At 44.0% G+C, this 22,223-nt stretch overlaps 1 protein-coding gene across 1 annotated transcript in view; it reads right to left on the bottom strand.

The window, feature by feature from the left end:
- LOC115104831 (guanine nucleotide exchange factor subunit RIC1-like) overlaps positions 1 to 22,223 on the bottom strand; it is a 99,640-nt gene that overhangs the window by 58,496 nt on the left and 18,921 nt on the right. The window contains exon 2 of the mRNA XM_065007574.1: positions 17,043 to 17,150. Coding sequence (XP_064863646.1) covers positions 17,043 to 17,150 — 108 coding nt within the window. The remainder of the gene's footprint in view (positions 1 to 17,042; positions 17,151 to 22,223) is intronic.

Here is a 22,223-nt window from a genome sequence, read left to right as displayed (position 1 = left end):
AGCCACCCGAGACATGGACAGTTCTCCATGCTCCCGTCCAGCAGGCGGTACCGGTGCATCAAGGCTCAGACAGACTCCTAAACAGGCTTCTATCCCCTGGCCATAAGACTGTTAAATGGCTAAAAACTACTGCTCTCTCCCTCTCCCACAGACTCTATGCCCACCCACATGTCTTTACCCTCTCAGACACAACCTACCCTGCTTCTCAAATTATTGATTCGATTTTACTCCATTGCGCTGTTGTCCATTGATTATTGACTGCCATTACCATTAGTATTAATCTATTCATCCTGCTACTGGTCACTAATACTCCTGGTTACATGTACTGTATATATTACCATAAGTACTCATATATTCCTATTACTCCTGGTTACATGTACTGTATATATTATCATAAGTATTTATATATTCCTATTACTCCTGGTTACATGTACTGTATATATTATCATAAGTATTTATATATTCCTGTCTTTAACTCTCATAGTTCTTGTGTGGTTTTTATTTTGACATGTATTTTATTTGGACATTTATTATATTTTCTTTTATCTATATTATCATTAATATTATTTATATTCTTATCAGTTACATTATCTATGTATTATTACTATTATCATAACTATTACTATCATTATCCATATGATCATTTATACAATTCTTATTACCTATATTAATATCATCATTTATTTATATTATTATATCATATTATCATTACTATCATTATTACTGTCATTATCTATATCCGTTACATCATCATTATTGTTAATATCATCATCACATTATTGATATTATATAATCATTATTATTATTGCCTTGTTAGAACGAGCTGTCAAGGTAAGAATTTCACTGTTCTGTTTTACACCTGTTGTATCCTCCACACGTGGCGAATAAACGTTGAAACTGGAAACTCACCCCCCTCCGTCTCTCCCAGCACACACAGCTTTCCTGTTCCTGTCTCCCTCTCTGCTAAAGATATAGTTTGCCTAGGTCTGGTCTGGGGTGATTATGTTTACCCCGGCAGGCATCACCAGCCAAACATCTGGAAAACAGCTGTGCCTCCTGGGAACTGTGGTCTGCTTCCCTCCAATTTAGTGATTCCAGCAGGGCTGTGTGTCCCTGTGTCTCAACGGTTTTAAATACTCCTCAGGATAGAAAGACACTATGGTACACCCTGTATGGTTGTGTGGTATCCAGATGTTCATACCGTTCCTGTACCATAACGAGGTAGATGGTATTACCGGCAGAGCACACAAGGGGCAATATTTTTATCTTGGGAGGTGACGCTCTAGAGTGAGATGGGACAAGGACATCCAGCCCGGCCAAACCCTCCCCTAACCTGGACGACGCTGGGCCAATGGCGCCTCATGGGGCTCCCGGTCGCGGCCGGCTGCGACACAGCCCGCGATCGAACCTCGCATCTGTAGTAACGCCTCTGCCTTAGACCGCTGCGCCACTTGGGAGGCCCATCACCAAGAAATCTGATCTGGCAAGCTAGTCACTTAGCAAGTTAGAAAACCAAATGCATAGCTGTAGTCCTGAGTTGGAGATTTATTTGGCACATCTTAGATAGTTAACTTGTAGTTCTGTGAGCAGTGAAGTAGCTCGCATCCCCCGGGACTTCAAAAATACCCCGGTATACATATATACTGCACACGCTGGGTCTACCTTATAGAACACGCATATAATGTCCATCAAAACATTAAATGTGGTATGTTTTTAAACAGGGTGAACTATTGCATAAGAAGAGCCAGACAAGCAAGGATTTAAGTATCGGCCTACCTCAGACTGACTAGGGAGGGTGGGTCTAGGTGAGGGTGGGAGAAAAGGGGCTGTAAGGCCCCAGCCTGTCCGTCTCATGCTCTGTGTGCGTTAGGAATGTAAACAGCACAGGGTTTTCAGACAAAACATCTCAAGTCTGTCGCTTTTATCCTTCACGTTACAGTTGGAGGAGAAACACACATAGACCTTGACAGCACAGCCAGATAGCTAGCTCAGCAATAGTCTCGACTCAGCTTGAACAATAGCAGACGTGAGCAGAAAGTTAGGATATAGTGACTGCATAGGAGGTGTGAGTTTGAGTCAACTGCAAGCTCTGCTCTCTCAACTCAGCATGCATAAGATAGATGTCAGGAGCTTGCAGACCGTGAGGTTAGGCTATAAAGACCGTGAGGTTAGGCTATAGACTGCATACTAGGTCTCGGTTTTAGTAAGCTTCCTTTGTCTGCCGTACTGATACAAGAGACAGCTGAAAAACAAAATGACTACATCTTCGTTATCTTAGTGTTTTTTTGTTTTGTGGATTTCCTGTCTTTGATTGGCTTATTTACCTAAATAAGACAGACAAGAGAGCAGATTTGAAAACAATTTGGATGTATTCTTTCTGAAAGATTAATTTTCTCAGTTTTAAAAACAAAACTCTGGATGTTTTCAAATTTGAAAAAGACAAAAGGAAACTGTTTACTTCTCCTCAGGGTTGAATAAATAAGCTGTCAAAAGGCATAAACCCACCGAGGCAAATCAAGGGTCATCAAATCTCTTCGCTGTATCAGAGTGAGTAGGCTAATCGACAGGGACTAAAGAGATTGTGAACATGGAGAGTGAAGACTTACTTCAACTGAAAGTTCCTTCAGGGATATTATGTAATATTATAATAATATAGGACGGCAGAGACGTAGATCCTCTAACCAACAAGTCCTCCTGGCCAGGGGTTGCCTAACCCCCCCCCGTTGCCATTTCAACTTCCACAAAAACCAAAGCACACATCGATGAATGCTAATGATGTGCGTCAGGCCCAATGAGCCAAACGCAACAGAGAGGGAGCCACGGTTAAAAATATCAACAGACCAGAGGACTGGGACTGAATCAGTTACCTCATAGCTTCACACACTTCTGGCTCCCACCCTGCAGCCCAGGACCCGAGGTTCAGGTGGAGAGTTACACTGCCTGTAGGGTAAGCTATGCAGTCCAGGGTGGTCATATGCTACGGTCTCCAACCCCGCAGCCATATACAGGGTTAAGCACCAGAGTCCAGGTAGCGACTTGAGTCTACGCTGAGAGTGGCAGTGTAAAGGTCATATGCTACTGTCTCCAGCCATATACAGGGTTAAGCACCAGAGTCCAGGTAGTGACTTGAGTCTACGCTGAGAGTGGCAGTGTAAAGGTCATATGCTACTGTCTCCAGCCATATACAGGGTTAAGCACCAGAGTCCAGGTAGTGACTTGAGTCTACGCTGAGAGTGGCAGTGTAAAGGTCATATGCTACTGTCTCCAGCCATATACAGGGTTAAGCACCAGAGTCCAGGTAGTGACTTGAGTCTATGCTGAGAGTGGCAGTGTAAAGGTCATATGCTACTGTCTCCAGCCATATACAGGGTTAAGCACCAGAGTCCAGGTAGTGACTTGAGTCTACGCTGAGAGTGGCAGTGTAAAGGTCATATGCTACTGTCTCCAGCCATATACAGGGTTAAGCACCAGAGTCCAGGTAGTGACTTGAGTCTACGCTGAGAGTGGCAGTGTAAAGGTCTGCATCGGAGAGACCACAGTCTGGCAGCTGTGCCTATTAGGGTTGCAAAGGGTTGAAAACATTCCGGACATTTAAAAAAATGTTCCATGGGAAGTTAAACCTGGTTAAACTATCTCCAATTCAATGGAATTGCAACCCTCCGCATGCACAGTGCTTTCTTCCATCACATGTGCAGCTGATTCTCAAGATCTTGCACACTAATGAGAAGCTATTGAGCCCACACTTTTACACTGTCTGAGCCAAGGACTACATTCTTTCTGGTAAGTTTTGATTACAATACTGGGTGTGACGAGTATATTTTATACATGACATTACATGATTTTCTGTTAACTAGTAAATAAACTAAGCAAAAAAAGAAACATCCCCTTTTCAAGACACTGTCTTTCAAAGATAATTCTTAAAAATCCAAATAATTTACCAGATCTTCATTGTAAAGGGTTTAAACACTGTTTCCCATGCTTGTTCAATGAACCAAACAATTCATGAACATGCAAATTGCAATGTCCGTACAGCGAGACGCCTAGGACAGCGCTACAGGGAGACAGGACGGACAGCTGATCATCCTCGCAGTGGCAGACCACGTGGAACACCTGCACAGGATCGGTACATCTGAACATCACACCTGCGGGACAGGTACAGGATGGCAACAACAACTGCCCGAGTTACACCAGGAACGCACAATCCCTCCACCAGTGCTCAGACTGTCCGCAACAGGCTGGAGAGGCTGGACTGAGGGCTTGTAGGCCTGTTGTAAGGCAGGTCCTCACCAGACATCACTGTCAACAACTTCGCCTCTGGACCAGACAGGACTGGCCGCGGTTGTGTCTCACCAGGGGCAATGGTCGGATTTACGTTTATCGTTGAAGGAATGAGTGTTACACCGAGGCCTGTACTCTGGAGTGGGATCGATTTGGAGGTGGAGGGTCCTTCATGGTCTGGGGCGGTGTGTCACAGCATCATCGGACTAAGCTTGTTGTCATTGCAGACAATCTCAACTCTGTGCGTTACAGGGAAGACTTCCTCCTCCCTCATGTCGTACCCTTCCTGCAGGCTCATCCTGACATGACCCTCCAGCACGACAATGCCACCAGCCATACTGTTCCTCCTGTGTGTGATTTCCTGCAAGACAGCAATGTCAGTGTTCTGCATGGCCAACGAAGAGCCCGGACTTCAATCCCAGTGAGCACGTCTGGGACCTGTTGGATCAGAAGGTGAGGGCTAGGTCCATTCCCCCCAGAAATGTCCGGGAACTTGCAAGTGCCTTGGTGGAAGAGTGGGGTAACATCTCACAGCAAGAACTGGCAAATCTGGTGCAGTCCATGAGGAGGAGATGCACTGCAGTACTTAATATAGCTAGTGGACACACCAGATACTGACTGTTTCTTTTGATTTTGACCCCCCCTTTGTTCAGGGACACATTATTCCATTTCTGTTAGTCACATGTCTGTGTAACTTGTTCAGTTTATGTCTCAGTTGTTGAATCTGGCATACAAATATTTACACATGTTAAGTTTACTGAAAATAAACCCAGTTGACAGTGAGAGTGAGTTTCTTTTTTTACTGAGTTTCGTAGCCTACAGCAAAGTGTGTTTAAATAATGTTAACAATTTCTGCTAGTTAGTTTTTACTACCATGTGGGTTTAAGCTTGCTTGAGCCTTTTAACTGAGGAGTGTTAATTCACCTGTTTCCATACGTTTCATTTTAAAGCATTCATCTCAAAAATGAGTTGTTTAATCTAACTGCTTAACTATTTATCTGTATATGGAATCGTATTTGGGTTTTTTTAAACAAAAAAATTCTCATCTTTAGAGGAAAATGCCACGGGCACTATCTGCTTCTGTGGAGACATTTCACTGCAGCTAAAATAGAAGGAAAAGCTGTGTACATTTGCAAATTCTGTGCCAAATCATGTGAAGAATGCAACGAAGATGCAGAATCATCTGGCCAAGTGCATAAAATTCCCTCTGCGCTCACAACAAGCAACCTCTGACAAAAGCCCCTGTACTTATATTTGAGGTGAAAATGATGCATCAGACACCTTATCGATAGCAAAAGCTCATGGTCCTCCTGGAATGAGAAGTTTTTTTTTTTACTCATTGGAGCAACGAAGTCAGAGAAATGCTGATGAATGTCTTGCTCGAGATGTGTATGCAACTGGTTAACCTCATACTCAAAGGCAATGTGTATTGGAATCGATTTCTGAATGTTCTTCGCCCAGCATTCACACCTCCAACCTTTATCTACTAATTTCCTGGATGCAGAGTTCAACAGAGTTCAAGTGAAGGTCAAGCAAATCAGAGAATGCAGACTGTATTGCAATCATCTCTGATGTGTGGTTGAATGCTCATGGGCAAGGAATAATTAACTACATCTCCACCCCTCAACCAGTATTCTACAAGAGCACAGACAAGGGACAACAGACACACTGGACTCTACATTGCAGATGAGCTGAATGCAGTAATCAATGACCTTGGACCACAGAAGGTATTTTGCGCTGGTGACAGACAATTCTGCGAACATGAAGGCTGCTTGGTCTAAAGTGGAGTAGTCCTACCCTCACATCAAACCCATTGGCTATGCTGCTCATGCATTGAATCTGCTCCTCAAGGACATCATGGCACTGAAAACAATGGATACACTCTACAAGAGAGCCAATGCAATGGTTAGGTAGGTGAAGGGTCATCAAGTTATAGCAGCAATCTACCTCACCAAGCAAAGTGAGAAGAATAAGAGCACCATATTGAAGCTGCCCAGCAACACCCAACACCCACTCAAGAGGATCCTCCTAAATGATGTATTTTGGGAGAGTGGTAAGCAGCCTGAAACCTATTGCAGGAGCCATTGCACGGATTGAGGGAGACAATGCCATCCTGTCTGATGTTCAGAATCTGCTTGCAGATTCAAGAAAATAAATCCGTACAGCCCTACCCACATCACTGTTGCTCCAAGCAGAGGAAACTGCAGTTCTGAAATACATCAAAAAGCGTGAAGACTTCTGCCTGAAGCCCATACACACCGCAGCGTACATGACACCAAGTATGCTGGCAAGAGCATCCTGTCTGGTGCAGAGATCAACAAGGCCTACGGTGTCATCACTACCGTGTCTCGCCACCTAGGCCTGGATGAGGGCAAGGTTCTTGGCCGTCTGGCGTAGTACACTTACAAGCAAGGGCTTTGGGGTGGAGATGCAATATGGCAGTCGTGCCAACATATCTCATCAGCCACCTGGTGGAAGGGACTTTGTGGATCTGAGGCTCTTTCCCCTGTTGCCGCTTCATCATCCTCCAAATCCCTCCAACATCAGCAGCCTTAGAGCGCAACTGGTCCTTGTTTGGCACACACACACACACACACACACCAAAGTACGCAACAGACTGACCGATACAAGGGTTGAAAAATTGGTGGCCATCCGAGCAAATTTTAGGCTTTTTGAGCCTGACAACGAGCCATCCTCAACCAGGTTGGAAAGTGTCAGTGAAGATGAGGCCTCAGAGTCTGATGTTCAAGAGGTGGACATTGAGGAGGTCCAGGGAGAAGATATGAACGCCTGACAGGAAAACAACCAAAGCTTCAGTTTCCAAACTATCATTTTACAGATGTATGTTGAAATGTTTTTCTGAGATGCGATGGATCATTGGGGGTCATTCAATATTCCCTTTCTTTTGTTGTTCAGTGAAATCATCCCATGTTTAGAGTCAAATCATTTAATTAAAGTTCAATTCGGAACTAAATTATTTTTTATTTCTATTGGAAGGATTTAATCATTTGCAATTATGTCTCCATATGATATGGTAAATATATCCAATGCAAAAAGTATTTACGTATATTTCCATTAATTCCCATATATTCCCGTTAATTCCCATGGAAAGTTTTCACCTCTGAATATTCCACCAAAATGTGCAACCCTAGTGCCTATATGCAAGTTCACTTTCACAATGTAAGGCCTAAAATCAAATCAAATGTCAAATTAACTCAACCACATCAGCTACTTCCATCTTTGATTCCTGTCTGAAGTGAAGCCATCTGTCTGAAGCGATTGTGTCAAAGTGTAAGTTGGCGTAACTTGGCTCCCAGTCAGTAACACACCATGACTTCAGCAGTCAAACCAGGGACGTAATGGGATAAGATGCAATTGGGATGCTGAATAACTAATATAACTAATATTCCATCACGCCGGCTGTCTGCACAGTCACTTTAATAACTACCTACATGTACATATTACCTCAATTACCACAACTAACCGATGCCCAAGCACATGGACTCTGTACCGGTACCCCCTTGTATATAGTCTCGCTATTTTTATTTTACTGCTGCTCTTTAATTACTTGTTACTTTTGTTTCTTATTCTTATCCGTATGTTTTTTAAACTGCATTGTTGGTTAGGGGCTTCGTAAGCAAGCATTTCACTGTTGTATTCGGTCATGTGACTAATATAATTTGATGCTGCAAATAAAATCGTCTCAATAATTGACCGTGTGGTAGTCATCATACCACATATCTCAGAGCAGGAGTTAGTACAAGATGGGGGGAGGGGGGGGTTGGCAGACGGACAGGCTAGTAGTGGTAATATAACATCACCGTGGGGGGAGTCATTTAGACCAAGTATCAAGAGTGTTCTTTTGATACAATTTGTTGTTTTTTCATACATCTTAATATGGTTTTAAAACCATGTTTGGCTGATAATTTAACATACTCACAGTAATCCACACTGCAATCAAACAAATATGTCAAGATGCCTCAGGGACAAAACAAAGTAGCTTTTGATTTACCCCCAATAAGCTTCGTCTCTCCCACTGGTAGCATTACGGGAGACAAGATAAGACGTCTGACACATCAAAATACATTTGAGTAATGATCAAAAAGGCCTTTTGACCAATGACTGCAGTGCCTTCCTCTGTATCTGCCCCCGTCTGATCCGGGCACATAATGAAACAGGCCCCAGTAGGAAGGCCGGAGCCAATAGGAAGACCAGAATGACCTGATCTGGGCTCCCATTGGCCAGACACTATGTTCCACATTCTGATCTATCAAATCCAGAGCTTCACACAGAGTCATCATAACGATGACACAAAATAAACAAAAAGGGACATACAAACAGCTGGAATCCTATCTCGTGTGTGTGTGTGTGTGTGTGTGTGTGTGTGTGTGTGTGTCTCTGCAAAGCCTCTCAGAATAGCGGAGGTTGTTGTATCCTTTTAGACTCATAATCCCCACATGCTATATTCAAAGTTACTATACCACAGACTGTTAGTCCTGCTATAGGCATAGTTACTATACCACAGACTGTTAGTCCTGCTATAGGCATAGTTACTATACCACAGACTGTTAGTCCTGCTATAGGCATAGTTACTATACCACAGACTGTTAGTCCTGCTATAGGCATAGTTACTATACCACAGACTGTTAGTCCTGCTATAGGCATAGTTACTATACCACAGACTGTTAGTCCTGCTATAGGCATAGTTACTATACCACAGACTGTTAGTCCTGCTATAGGCATAGTTACTATACCACAGACTGTTAGTCCTGCTATAGGCATAGTTACTATACCACAGACTGTTAGTCCTGCTATAGGCATAGTTACTATACCAGACTGTTAGTCCTGCTATAGGCATAGTTACTATACCATAGACTGTTAGTCCTGCTATAGGCATAGTTACTATACCATAGACTGTTAGTCCTGCTATAGGCATAGTTACTATACCAGACTGTTAGTCCAGCTATAGGCATAGTTAATATACCAGACTGTTAGTCCTGCTATAGGCATAGTTACTATACCAGACTGTTAGTCCTGCTATAGGCATAGTTACTATACCATAGACTGTTAGTCCTGCTATAGGCATAGTTACTATACCATAGACTGTTAGTCCTGCTATAGGCATAGTTACTATACCAGACTGTTAGTCCAGCTATAGGCATAGTTAATATACCAGACTGTTAGTCCAGCTATAGGCATAGTTACTATACCACAGACTGTTAGTCCTGCTATAGGCATAGTTACTATACCACAGACTGTTAGTCCTGCTATAGGCATAGTTACTATACCACAGACTGTTAGTCCTGCTATAGGCATAGTTACTATACCACAGACTGTTAGTCCTGCTATAGGCATAGTTAATATACCAGACTGTTAGTCCAGCTATAGGCATAGTTACTATACCAGAGACTGTTAGTCCTGCTACAGGCAGAGGGTCAGAGCCTAGCTAAGTCCACTTTCTTACAAGCAGTTGTTATCCCCACTGGACTTGAGGCTATAGTTAATAGGCCTGTAGACAGCTCAGCTCAGGGACAGGCAGCTGAAAGAAGGCTACTTATTGTAAAACACTTGTTTTTCACACCGCAGACGGCCTTCACATGGCATGTCGTTGTTGCCTGGCAACCACATTAACAAGAGGCCAGAGCAACACTATTGCATTCTACTTCCAACAGAAGTGCAGATTATCCATGGGGATTGGAAGAGATGGAACACTTTATCAGCCCCCTCGTGAATGATGTAAAAAAAAACAGAGCACCTATCAGTGGGAGGAACAGTGACCTCTCAATCATTACTGGAGCTCACACAGAAGAGCAGCCATCGTCATTGGGGCTGTGGTTTGGGTGCAGACAGTGCAAGAGCCAGGGAGATGTTAGCCTGGAACCATAACCGACATGCTCTGTGGTTTCAACCATTGTTCTTCACATGAAGCAATGGTGGAACGGAGTACCAATATCTCTCCATGGACTCACTGAAATGTTGAACATCACTCTCTGTTTGACTCGAGCCACACTATCATGCCCAAACCAAACTCAACTGTACTGGCTTGGATATTCTCTTTTGACATTGTTTTCTGCACGGTTCTGTGATGAACACGTAACCAGACTGAACCAGTACAGTGATGTCACCACACACTAATGACCTAACAACCCATCGCTGGGGGCCCTGCCATACCACACACACATATACGCGATGGGCCCCCACACGCGATGGGCCCCCGCAGAGAAGTACTACAGAGGACCAGATTTTTAAAAAACTGCAAGACCAGTGATGAGAGTGACTTCCTCAACTACGATAAGAGGGAACGAGACTGATTTGTCTGCCTTTAATGAGACATCCTCATTACACTAAAACCACTGCCAACACCACCTCCATAAAAACACACCACCACAATCGCCACACAATCACCCCCCCAGCAGCAGCACCAGTAAAGGCATTAACCTGTCACACACTGAAAAAACATGATCAACAGTCTCTCATTCCACAAAATGAACACCGCTCCCCAGCATACAACATTTTAATACAGGCCACAAAATTCTCCCCCCAACCAAAACACATTGAACAGATTGTCATGGTCCACCCATCAAAGGAAGCCAGTGCTAAGTTCACATTTGAAAGCGTTGACAGATCCAGCATGTCCCTGACTACGAACAGCTTGTCTGTGATACACAGTGCGTTTTCTCCTTGCGTACAACTGAGTCTGTTAGCAGAGCAATGCTACAGGCCTACAGTCTCCTTTTTTGTGCAGGAGAGTCAAACCTGCCCGTCTACAGCTTAGCAGTAGATCCCCCACCCCGACACACTCTCGCAAAAACAAGTCCTGTTCAGCGATTTATAAACAGGTAGACCATCGACCCCTGGGGTGCAGCCGGGGGCAATCTGAGAGACTGCAGCCGAGTTTGTGAAAGCCCAGGGAAATTTCCATTCCTCTGCGAAAGAGAGAGTTTGAGAAGGTCTGTGAGCAGAACCTGAGAACACCCAGGATGGCAGAGTTCTGCCATATAGAAATCAGAGTAGAACTCCACAGCCCACTCTCTCATCTCCACAACAGAAGTTACAGGCCCATCAGACAAACGTCTTTGGGTTTTTTCTAACCCAAAGAAGAAAGAGCTGGGAGCATCCATCTCGCTCAACATGGAAAATCTAGCTCTTACAAGTGCTCCTTTTAATCTGAAAAAAATCCCACAGGTCCCTGCGTAGTTCAGCCAGATCAGATTGCAGCCCCTCCCTACCTTGCCCCACCAGCTCAGCCTCCACCTCACTTTTGCCAACCTCAAGCTCCCCCAGTCCTCTCCTGGACTCTGAAGAGGAAGCTGTATACTGCTGACAAAAAAACAGAATGTGGGCTTTACCTACATCCCACCACTGACTGAGAGACTGAAACTCCCCCTTCTGCTGTTTCCACCTCTCCCAAAAGCCGTAGAAGCTTGAGCAAAAAGTGGAAGCTTGTAAGAGCTTTACATGTCATTTCCATTAGGATGCCTGCCGGGGACCTGATGAAACAAAGAACTGTGAACCATGGCAATATGAAGGTCCAAAAACCCTACTGGGCGAATGGAGACCCCCAAAGGCATATTGCTCTGATTCTTGTATAGATACGATCCAAACAAGCTGTACACACCCACCCCAACCACGTATACTGCTTGGGATACTTAGTCCTTCACTAGATCTGACTCAGGGTATTAAGTTAGTGCTCGGTTGATATTCTGTTGGTGGTGTGGGGGCTGTGCTTTGGCAAAGTGGATGGGGTTATATCCTGCCTGGTTGGTCCTGTCCAGGGGTATTGTTGGACGGGGCCACAGTGTCCCCTGACCCCCCCGTCTCAGTCTCTAGTATCTATGCTGCAATAGACTGTCACGAGGGGCTAGGGTCAGTCTGTTATATCTGGTCTATTTCTCCTGTCTTATCTGTTGTCCTGTGTCAACTTAAGTATGATCCATCTAATTATCTCATCTCTCGCTCCCCTACCGGAGGACCTGAGCCCTAGGACCATGCCTCAGGAGTACCTGGCCTTATGACTCCGGGCAGTCCCCGTCTCCCTGGACGTGCTGCTGATCCAGTTTTCGTGGTTCTGCCTGCTGCTATGGAACCCTGACCTGTTCACCGGTCGTGCTGCCTTGTCCCCCCCCCCCCCCCAAACACACACCTGCTGTATCAACCTCTCAATGCTATGAAAAGCAAACTGACATTTACTCCTGAGGTGCTGACCTGTTGTACCTCTATAAGCACCGTGATTATTCTTTGACCCTGCTGGTCTTCTATGAACGTTTGAACATGTTGAACAACAATCTGGGCTTAACTTTACTAGGGTAGGAGGCAGCATTCGGAATTTTGGATGAAAAGCGTGCCCAAATTAAACTGCCTGCTACTCAGGCCCAGAAGCTAGGATGTGCATATAATTAGTAGATTTGAATAGAAAACACTCTAAAGTTTCCAAAACTGTTAAAATAATGCCTGTGAGTATAACAGAACTGATATGGCAGGCGAAAACCTAAGGAAAATCCATCCAGGAAGTGGGAAATCTGAGGTTTGTAGTTTTTCAAGTGATTGCCTATCCAATATACTGTCTATGGGGTCAAATTGCACTTCCTAAGGTTTCCACTAGATGTCAACAGTCTTTAGAACGTTGTTTCAAGCTTCTACTGTAAAGGAGGAGAGAATAAGAGCTGTTTGAACCAGTGGTCTGGCTGAAAGCCTGGAGTTTAGTCACGCGCGGTCGTGAGCACAAGCTACGTTCCTTTTCATTTCTAAAGACAAAGGAATTGTCCGGTTGGAATATCATTGAAGCTTTATGATAAAAACATCCTAAAGATTCCTCTGTAATGAATATGCTGTTGTCCGGTTGAAATATTATTGAAGCTTTATTATAAAAAGACCCTAAGGATTGATTGTAAACATCGTTTGACATGTTTCTACAAACTGTAATGGAACTCGACTTTGTCTGGATTTTGCGCTCACGCATTGTGCCTTTGGAATAGTTAACTAAACGTGCAAACAAAATGGAAGTATTTCGACATAAATATGGACATAAACGAACATAAACATTTCTTGTGGAAGTGAGAGTCCTGGGAGTGCATTCTGACGAAGATCAGCAAAGGTAAGTGAAGATTTATAATGCTATTTATTACTTTTGTTGACTCCACAATTTGGCGGGTAACTGTATGGCTTGCATTTGTGGCTGAACGCTGTTCTCAGATTATTGAATATTGTGCTTTTGCCGTAAAGCTATTTTGAAATCTGACACAGCGGTTGCATTAAGAACAATTTATCTTTAATTTTATGTAAAACATGTGTCTTTCATCAAAGTTTATGATGAGTACTTCTGTTATTTGATGTGGCTCTCTGCAATTTCTCCGGCTGTTTTGGAGGCATTTCTGAACATGGTGCCAATGTAAACTTTTGGATATAAAAGTTTTTGGATATAAATATGAACTTGATCGAACAAAACATACATGTATTGTGTAACATTGAGTCCTGGGAGTGTCATCTGATGAAGATCGTCAAAGGTTAGTGATTAATTTGATCTATATTTCTGCTTTTTGTGGCACCTCTCTTTGGTTGGAAAATGGCTGACCGCTTTCTGTTACTTGTTGCTGACCTAACAATGATATGTTCTGCTTTCGCCAAAAAGCCTTTTTGAAATTGGACACTGTGGTTGGAATTAGGAGAAGTGTATCTTTAAAATGGTGTAAAATACTTTTAAATTATGAGATTTGTTGTTTTGAATTTGGCGCCCTGCAATTTCACTGGCTGTTGTCGAGGTGGGACGCCAACGTCCCACTTGTACCAGAGAGGTTAATGGCCATGTACTCCTATAATCGCCACCCGGCACAGCCAGTAGAGGACTGGCCACCCCTCAGAGCCTGGCTCCTCTCTACCCGGCACAGCCAGTAGAGGACTGGCCACCCCTCAGAGCCTGGTTCCTCTCTACCCAGTACAGCCAGTAGAGGACTGGCCACCCCTCAGAGCCTGGTTTCTCTCTAGGTTTCTGTATTTCTAGGGAGTTTTTCCTAGCCACGCGGCTCAACATCCGCATTCCTGCTCTACGGGGTTTAAGGCTCGGTTTTTGCTCATAAATAACATTTGATTGATTTATTCAGATCATCATACAACACATTTGCTGAGCCCAAATGTGGTTGCTCACTATTCCGGTATTTATTTCCAATCCAACACAAACACCTCGCCCTGTGCTAAATGTGCGAACTACTGCCTTAGACTGCAAAACAAGTCTCCCTCTCCCGCCTTGTACTAGGTGCATACACATTTATGAAAACAAATACAAGATTATTGATTTTGGCTCTAACCATTGACAACCTACCCTTACACACCTCCTTTTGACGAGAGAATGTTGACACCCATGCCAGGTGGGGACCACTGCTACCCCTGCACTAAGATTTGTGCCATGGCTCAGCACCTGTGCCCCCCCCCCAAAATCCACATCACTGTGTCTCTTGTAAATGTTTTTCTTTGACATGCTCCCACAGCAACCCGCTCTTAACGCCGTACATGTGAAGATCTCCATAAGAGGTAGAAGGGAAAACACCACAACCAGAAACCAACAGAGAAACACAAAACCACCGTGAAAAGAAAAGGCCTATCAATTTAAGCAGTCTGAAGCCAAGCCTATACAGGTTCCTGGGCGAGACGGCACCATACCCTTAATTCTTCCTCCCTTACAAACCTTCCAGAATCAGGAAAGTAAGACTCCAGCGTAAAGTCTCCCGTTAAGTCTCCCTCAGGAACCTAGAAAGTTCTCTCATCGTATATACTGGGCCCTCCGCCTGACAGCCTTGGATCCAGGCCTCCTCATCCCCCCCCCCCCCCACCCCCCTCTTCCTCCTACTCCACTGGCACAGTAACATCCTCCTCCCGGTCTGCACATCGATCAGGGCCTCCTCATCCCCCCCACCCCCTCTTCCTCCTACTCCACTGGCACAGTAACGTCCTCCTCCCCTGTCTGCACATCGATCAGGGCCTCCTCCCCAATGCCAGGCAGTATTTCCTGGGATGAGCCCACCATGCCCTTTCCAAGCCACACTCTTATTTCCCACTTTACTTCTCCTTTTTCTGTGGCACCCTCCTCGGGCCTCCTCAGCCCTTTTAGCGTTCTCCAGAGGTGCTCTCCTCTTCCACCAACAGAGGAGTATCCGTTACTACAGCAACCTGCCTCTGCTGTAACCCCACTCACCTCTACAAGCCCAGTAGCCCACCTCCCCAACTGCGAGAGATGTGCAGTTTCGCAGGCCTCATTTGAAATGAGCTAAACGAAAAGACAAGAAACAAGTGACTGTAGATAGCTGACGCAACATGACTGTCAGTAACAGTGAATCAACGGAGCTTGTTTTGCCCAGTCAGCTAGAGATAGCTATGAAGCATCTTTTAGTTGCCAACTAGCACAAATGTCATGTAGCTAAGTATATCAATAGTCCTTTCGTAAACACTTAGACAACCACACTAAAACGCGAGACGACAAACACTACTAGACAGATTCAGCCCAATTGGAGTTGTAAGCTAGCGATTGCACAGCTTACCTACCTCCAAAAACAATGCAACTATTCATGATGTCAATGCTATCCAACTTGTCAGCCCGTCTGGCTGCAATCACTCACTAGAAAGCTAAATAGTTTAACGTAACTTCACATGCAAAATGAAAGGTATTGAAGGCGTTCTTCCGTCTCAGTGCAACTTTGAATGTGGCTAAGTTTCACGTGGGCATGGTTTTGCACCACGTTTGGCCTGGATAAAATGTACCTGTCCCAGCCCCCGCTGCCGGCTGGTCGTGCTTGTCTGCACTAGCTCCCGGTCTCTGGGCCTTACCTGGGCATGCAAACTTAATGTGCCCTAAGTCCCCACACTCAAAACACTGCAAACTATCTATGCTAGCAAACCCTACGTACCATCCCTCCCATGATTAACCTTGAAGTGGACATTTACCTGCTGTTCTACCTTGCTAAGAAACACACACTGACCTACGGAAGGAAACTGATAGAGGAAAATATGGTTGAAATGACTAATTATGTATACATTCCAATCAGAAACTGACTAGTCCAAATGCTATAATGTACTGTACATGTGAGTTTTCCCTCTTGCTCCCTTTCCCAATTGTATATAATGTAGTCAGGAGTTAGTAACAATGTAGGTCTGTTCCTTAGTTCATTCAGTTGTACAAATCTCCAGGTGGTGGGAACGGGCCATCTCCAAATGGTCGGGAATGTTGATTTATGCTGACTGGCCTTGACTTCGTGCTGATAACGCGAAGGCTTGAGAGCTAGAGGGGCCCTCTGTTTGTGAAACGGAACGTTTGGAAAACGCTGACGTCATTTTCAGTTTATAACCTGTGGAAATCACCAACAACCACCACCACCTTATTCATTCTGGCTGCAGAATGTATATATTCCACTCCCACCTGTTAGCCGACCGTGAGCAAAACTTCCCCCTGACACCATTCTCCGGATCGAACTTGAAGCCATTCAAAAGCAACAGCTTTGCGGCCACAACCAAACCGCAAACAAACTCCCCGGCCACCCTCCCTCAACTCAAAGCGAAGAACAGTGGAAATGAATAAAACAACTCAAAACGAAGAACAGTGGAAATGAATAAAACAATCGATGCGTTAACCCTCCACCATGGAAAATACGAAGTAAATACGAAAAAGGAGAGAGAGACAACAACTACGATGAGAGAGAGCGAGAACAAAAGAGAGAGCGAGAGAGAGAGCGAGAGCTAGAGCGAGAGAGCACAAGAAGTGACTGCACCGCATTACTCACCGCTACTGCTATCATGGAATCGTCCTGCTTCCATTCGGCCTGCTGATAGAAGCCAAACTGGGATGATGCTTTCGCCGACTCTATGTAGCTCACTATCAGAACACTGGGCTGGAAGACGGACAGAAAGAGAACAAGTGAGAGAGTGTCAGAACAGTGTCAGCAGTCAATCTCATCAGCCACTCAGCCTTGTTAATATACTCCAAACCATAAGGTGGCAGTAGCGTTGTTTGGCAATGCATGTCTGTGTGTGTTTCTTTATGGTCTAGTCAAGGGGTATTCAACTCTAACCCTACGAGGTCCGGAGCCTGCTGGTTCTGTTCTACATGATAACTAATTGCACACACCAAGTAAGTGTCCCAGGTCTAAATCATTAAAAGGGGAACAATTTAAAAAATGCAGTGGAACTGGCTGTGAGGCCAAAAGTTGTGTTTGACGGGTCTGGTCAATGTTCGCTAGATAGCTTGCTGCTCGAATGTTGCTATTGTTGTTGGAAGCCCTTGTTTATACCAGCCAGATGGCCACAGCTATACAGCTTGCAAGACAACAAAGAAACCATAAATCTCCATAAATTGCATACAGCCCCTAGATCGTTTTTAGCTAGCTGGCTAACGTTAGCTAAATGTTTAGCATGATTCGCTGGCTAACGTTAGCTAAATGTTTAGCATGATTCGCTGGCTAGCTATCTGTTGTGATAGCTAGGTAAAGACACTGCATTTGTATCCAAGCTTTATAAGGTATGCATGGGCGCCTGAGATGTGTGCTAGTAGTTTAAACAGACAGCTCGACAATTCAGCTTGTCAACACTTCTTACAAAAACAAGTAGTGATGTCAATCTCCTCTCCACTTTGAGCCATGAGAGATTGACATGCATATCATTAATACTCCCCGTGTATATTTAACGGCGATGTCAGAGCTGCTGTGCACCGTACAACGTAGGTACATGACGTAATGATGCCATGTAAAATGTTACGCTACACTTGCAACAAAGCATTCCTAACCTAGCCCACAATGTCTGCTGCGTTGTTCGAGCAGTCAACCTAACATCGTCACTGCTGTTAGCTTCACAACTGACATTTGGACCAGCGACATCAGCTCCATGAACATGCTGAGTCCGACAGCCCAGTCGGTCGTTGAGGATTTTGTACCGAGGAAAGTCGTATTGCATGCTCATGAACATGCTGGTTGTCATACCGCTGCTGCCATTTCAATGGCATTTGAGAACATGTTTGAAGCATGAACACACACGCTAGCTCCATTCAAAACAACTGACTGGAGAAATAAGCTCATCAACTTCGTCTGCAGCAGACGTGATGCCCTCTCATGGCATCGAAACGCTCAACAAGACTGCAGACACAGGCTGAAACTTCACCGCTTGACATGTATGATGAAATCCTGGTTGAGAATGAAACGACTGAACAAATGAACAATGAAACAATGAACGCCAACAAAATCACTTTTTAGTCAGTGTAGTGTGTGTGTAACCTTTATTTAACTAGGCAAGTCAGTTAAGAGCAAATTCCTATTTACAATGACGGCCTACCCCGGCCAAACCCGGACAACGCTGGGCCAATTGAGCGCCGCCTTATGGGACTCCCAATCAAGGCCAGATGTGAAACAGCCTGGATTCGAACCAGGGACTTTAGCGATGCCTCTTGCACGGAGATGCAGTGCCTTAGACCGCTGTGTCCATGTGTGTGTGTGTTAACCATTTAACTATACTAGAATGTTTAACCTTTTTGGGATAGGGGGCAGCATTTTCACTTTGGATAAATAGCGTGCCCAGAGTGAACCGCCTCCTACTCTGTCCCAGATGATAATTACATATTATTATTAGTATTGGATAGAAAACACTGAAGTTTCTAAAACTGTTTGAATGATGTCTGTGAGTATAACAGAACTCATATGGCAGGTGAAAACCTGAGAAAAATCCAACCAGGAAGTGGGACATCTGAGGTTTGTAGTTTTTCAAAAGCTTTGCCTACCGAATAGACATTGAGATATGAATAAAGTTGCACTTCCTACAGCTTCCACTAGACGTCAACAGTCTTTAGAAACTTGAATGAGGATTCTTCTATAAAGGAGGGGCTCATGAGACCCCTGTGAGTCAGTGGTCTGGCATAGTGCCTTGGTCTCATGACGCGCGCTCCTGACAGTTACCTCTCGTTCCAGTGCTTTTCTTCAGACAAAGGAATTCTCCGGTTGGAACATTATTGATGTTTTGTGTTAAAAACATCCTAAAGATTGATTCCATACATCCTTTGACATGTTTCTAAAGGACTGTAATGGAACTTTTCAAGTTTTTGTCTGGACGAAGTGCCTGCGCCTCATGAAGATGGATTACTGGGCTTAACACGCTAACAACAAGTGGCTATTTGGACATAAATGATGGACTTTATGGAACAAATCAGTCATTTATTGTCGAACTGGGATTCCTGGGAGTGCCTTCTGATGACGATCATCAAAGGTAAGTGAATATTTATGGTGTTGCTTCTAACTTTGTTGACTCCAAAATGGCGGCTATTCCTCTGGCTGTTTTGGGTTCTGAGCGCCGTTCTCAGATTATGCTTTTTTTTTGTTAAATCTGCCAACAAAGAGTATATAACAAAGTATTGAGATAAACTTTGGTCAATATCAAAATACTTAGTTTCCACCATAATTTGCAAATAAATTCATTTAAAATCCTATGATTTTCTGGATTTTTTTTCCCTCATTTTGTCTGTCATAGTTGAAGTGTACCTATGATGAAAATTAAAGGCCTCATCTTTTTAAGTGGGAGAACTTGCACAATTGGTGGCTGACTAAATACTTTTTTGCCCCACTGTATAAAGCCAGATGAGAGTTGCGTCTCCAGTAGTAGCATAACGGTCGGTTGCTTGTATTCCGGTAAACATTTTCTATAGCTATTTGATTAAAAAAATAACCTAGCAAATTACACTGGTTGTCACTCAACTAATAAAGCCTTTTATAGGCCATGTTACAAACATATGAATGCTGAAGGTGGCGAACCAATGTGCCAGATCAGAAACAGGCCGTCTCAACAGAACACCGTTAGACTAGACTACTGATATTGCCTGGGGTTGTTAGTTATTCAAAATGACTTGTAGATCAATGACTGTCAACATAATTACATGCTTAGTTTGACACTAAGGAGAGGACATAGCTGTCACAAAAGAGGAGGTATTTTCAAAAGGGTCAAAAAGGTCATTTGAACAACAACAAATGTGTGAACGTAACGTTTGAATCTACTTTCTGACCATGGCATGCTACATTTGAATAAGTTCGGGGACCAAAGCACTGAAACATTTGAACCGGGGACCAATGCGTATCAGTGAATCATTACATCCTTTATAGTGCACTAGATTTCACCAGGGAGCATTGGGTTCCAGATAGTTCACTCTATAAGGAACAGAGTGCCAATTAGGACACACACTGTTTCTCAAGGCAGATCTTGAATCAGATATGACACTAGCTCTGGATGCAGTGTTTCTCTTTGAGAAGAGACCAATGGAAGCGTGGTGGATTACTCTCATTTCACACACACGTGCGCTCTCTCACACACAAACACAATGTCGCCAGTATTCCATGGTCCAACAGGAGACTATTCATCAACACCACACTACACCATGTAATCCCATTCTCAGACCATCAGCCAACACACCAGCGACTCCATCAAGACAGCACGTGAGCATGAGAGAGAAATACAGAGCGAGAGCGAGAGACACAATTAGGCTAAAAATACTTGAATCAGTCATAGAGCCCATTGCCCTTTATGGTTGTGAGGTCTGGGGTCCGCTCACCAACCAAGACTTCACAAAATGGGACAAACACCAAATTGCACGCAGAATTCTGCAAAAATATCCTCTGTGTACAACGTAGAACACCAAATAATGCATGCAGAGCAGAATTAGGCCGATACCCACTAATGATCAAAATCCAGAAAAGAGCCGTTAAATTCTATAACCACTTAAAAGGAAGCGATTCCCAAACCTTCCACAACAAAGCCATCACCTACAGAGAGATGAACCTGGAGAAGAGTCCCCTAAGCAAGCTGGTCCTGGGGCTCTGTTCACAAACACAAACACACCCTACAGAGCCCCAGGACAGCAGCACAATTAGACCCAACCAAATCATGAGAAAACAAAAAGATAATTACTTGACACATTGGAAAGAATTAACAAAAAAACAGAGCAAACTAGAATGCTATTTGGCCCTACACAGAGAGTACACAGCGGCAGAATACCTGACCACTGTGACTGAACCAAAATTAAGGAAAGCTTTGACTATGTACAGACTCAGTGAGCATAGCCTTGCTATTGAGAAAGGCCGCCGTCAGCAGACATGGCTCTCAAGAGAAGACAGGCTATGTGCTCACTGCCCACAAAATGAGGTGGAAACTGAGTTGCACTTCCTAACCTCCTGCCCAATGTATGACCATATTAGAGAGACATATTTCCCCCAGATTACACAGATCCACAAAGAATTCGAAAACAAATCCAATTTTGAAAAACTCCCATATCTACTGGGTGAAATTCCACAGTGTGCCATCACAGCAGCAAGATTTGTGACCTGTTGCCACGAGAAAAGGGCAACCAGTGAAGAACAAACACCATTGTAAATACAACCCATATTTATGCTTATTTATTTTATCTTGTGTCCTTTAACTATTTGTACATTGTATATATATATATATATATATATAATATGACATTTGTAATGTCTTTACTGTTTTGAAACTTCTGTATGTGTAATGTTTACTGTTAATTTTTGTTGTTTTTCACTTTATATATTCACTTTGTATGTTGTCTACCTCACTTGCTTTGGCAATGTTAACACATGTTTCCCATGCCAATAAAGCCCCTTGAATTGAATTGACAGAGAGAGAGAGAGAGAGAGACAGAGCCAGAGAGAGAGAGACACAGAGCCAGAGAGAGAGAGAGAGACACAGAGCCAGAGAGAGAGAGAGAGAGACACAGAGAGAGAGAGAGAGAGAGAGACACAGAGAGAGAGAGAGAGAGAGAGAGAGAGACACAGAGCCAGAGAGAGAGAGAGAGAGAGAGAGAGAGACAGAGCCAGAGAGAGAGAGAGAGAGAGAGAGACACAGAGAGAGACACAGAGCCAGAGAGAGAGAGAGAGAGAGAGAGAGAGACACAGAGAGAGAGAGAGAGACACAGAGCCAGAGAG

Source organism: Oncorhynchus nerka, linkage group LG22 (assembly GCF_034236695.1).
Source record: "Oncorhynchus nerka isolate Pitt River linkage group LG22, Oner_Uvic_2.0, whole genome shotgun sequence".
In the NCBI taxonomy this organism is placed as follows: domain Eukaryota; kingdom Metazoa; phylum Chordata; class Actinopteri; order Salmoniformes; family Salmonidae; genus Oncorhynchus; species Oncorhynchus nerka.
This window is presented reverse-complemented; position numbering and strand designations above follow the sequence as displayed.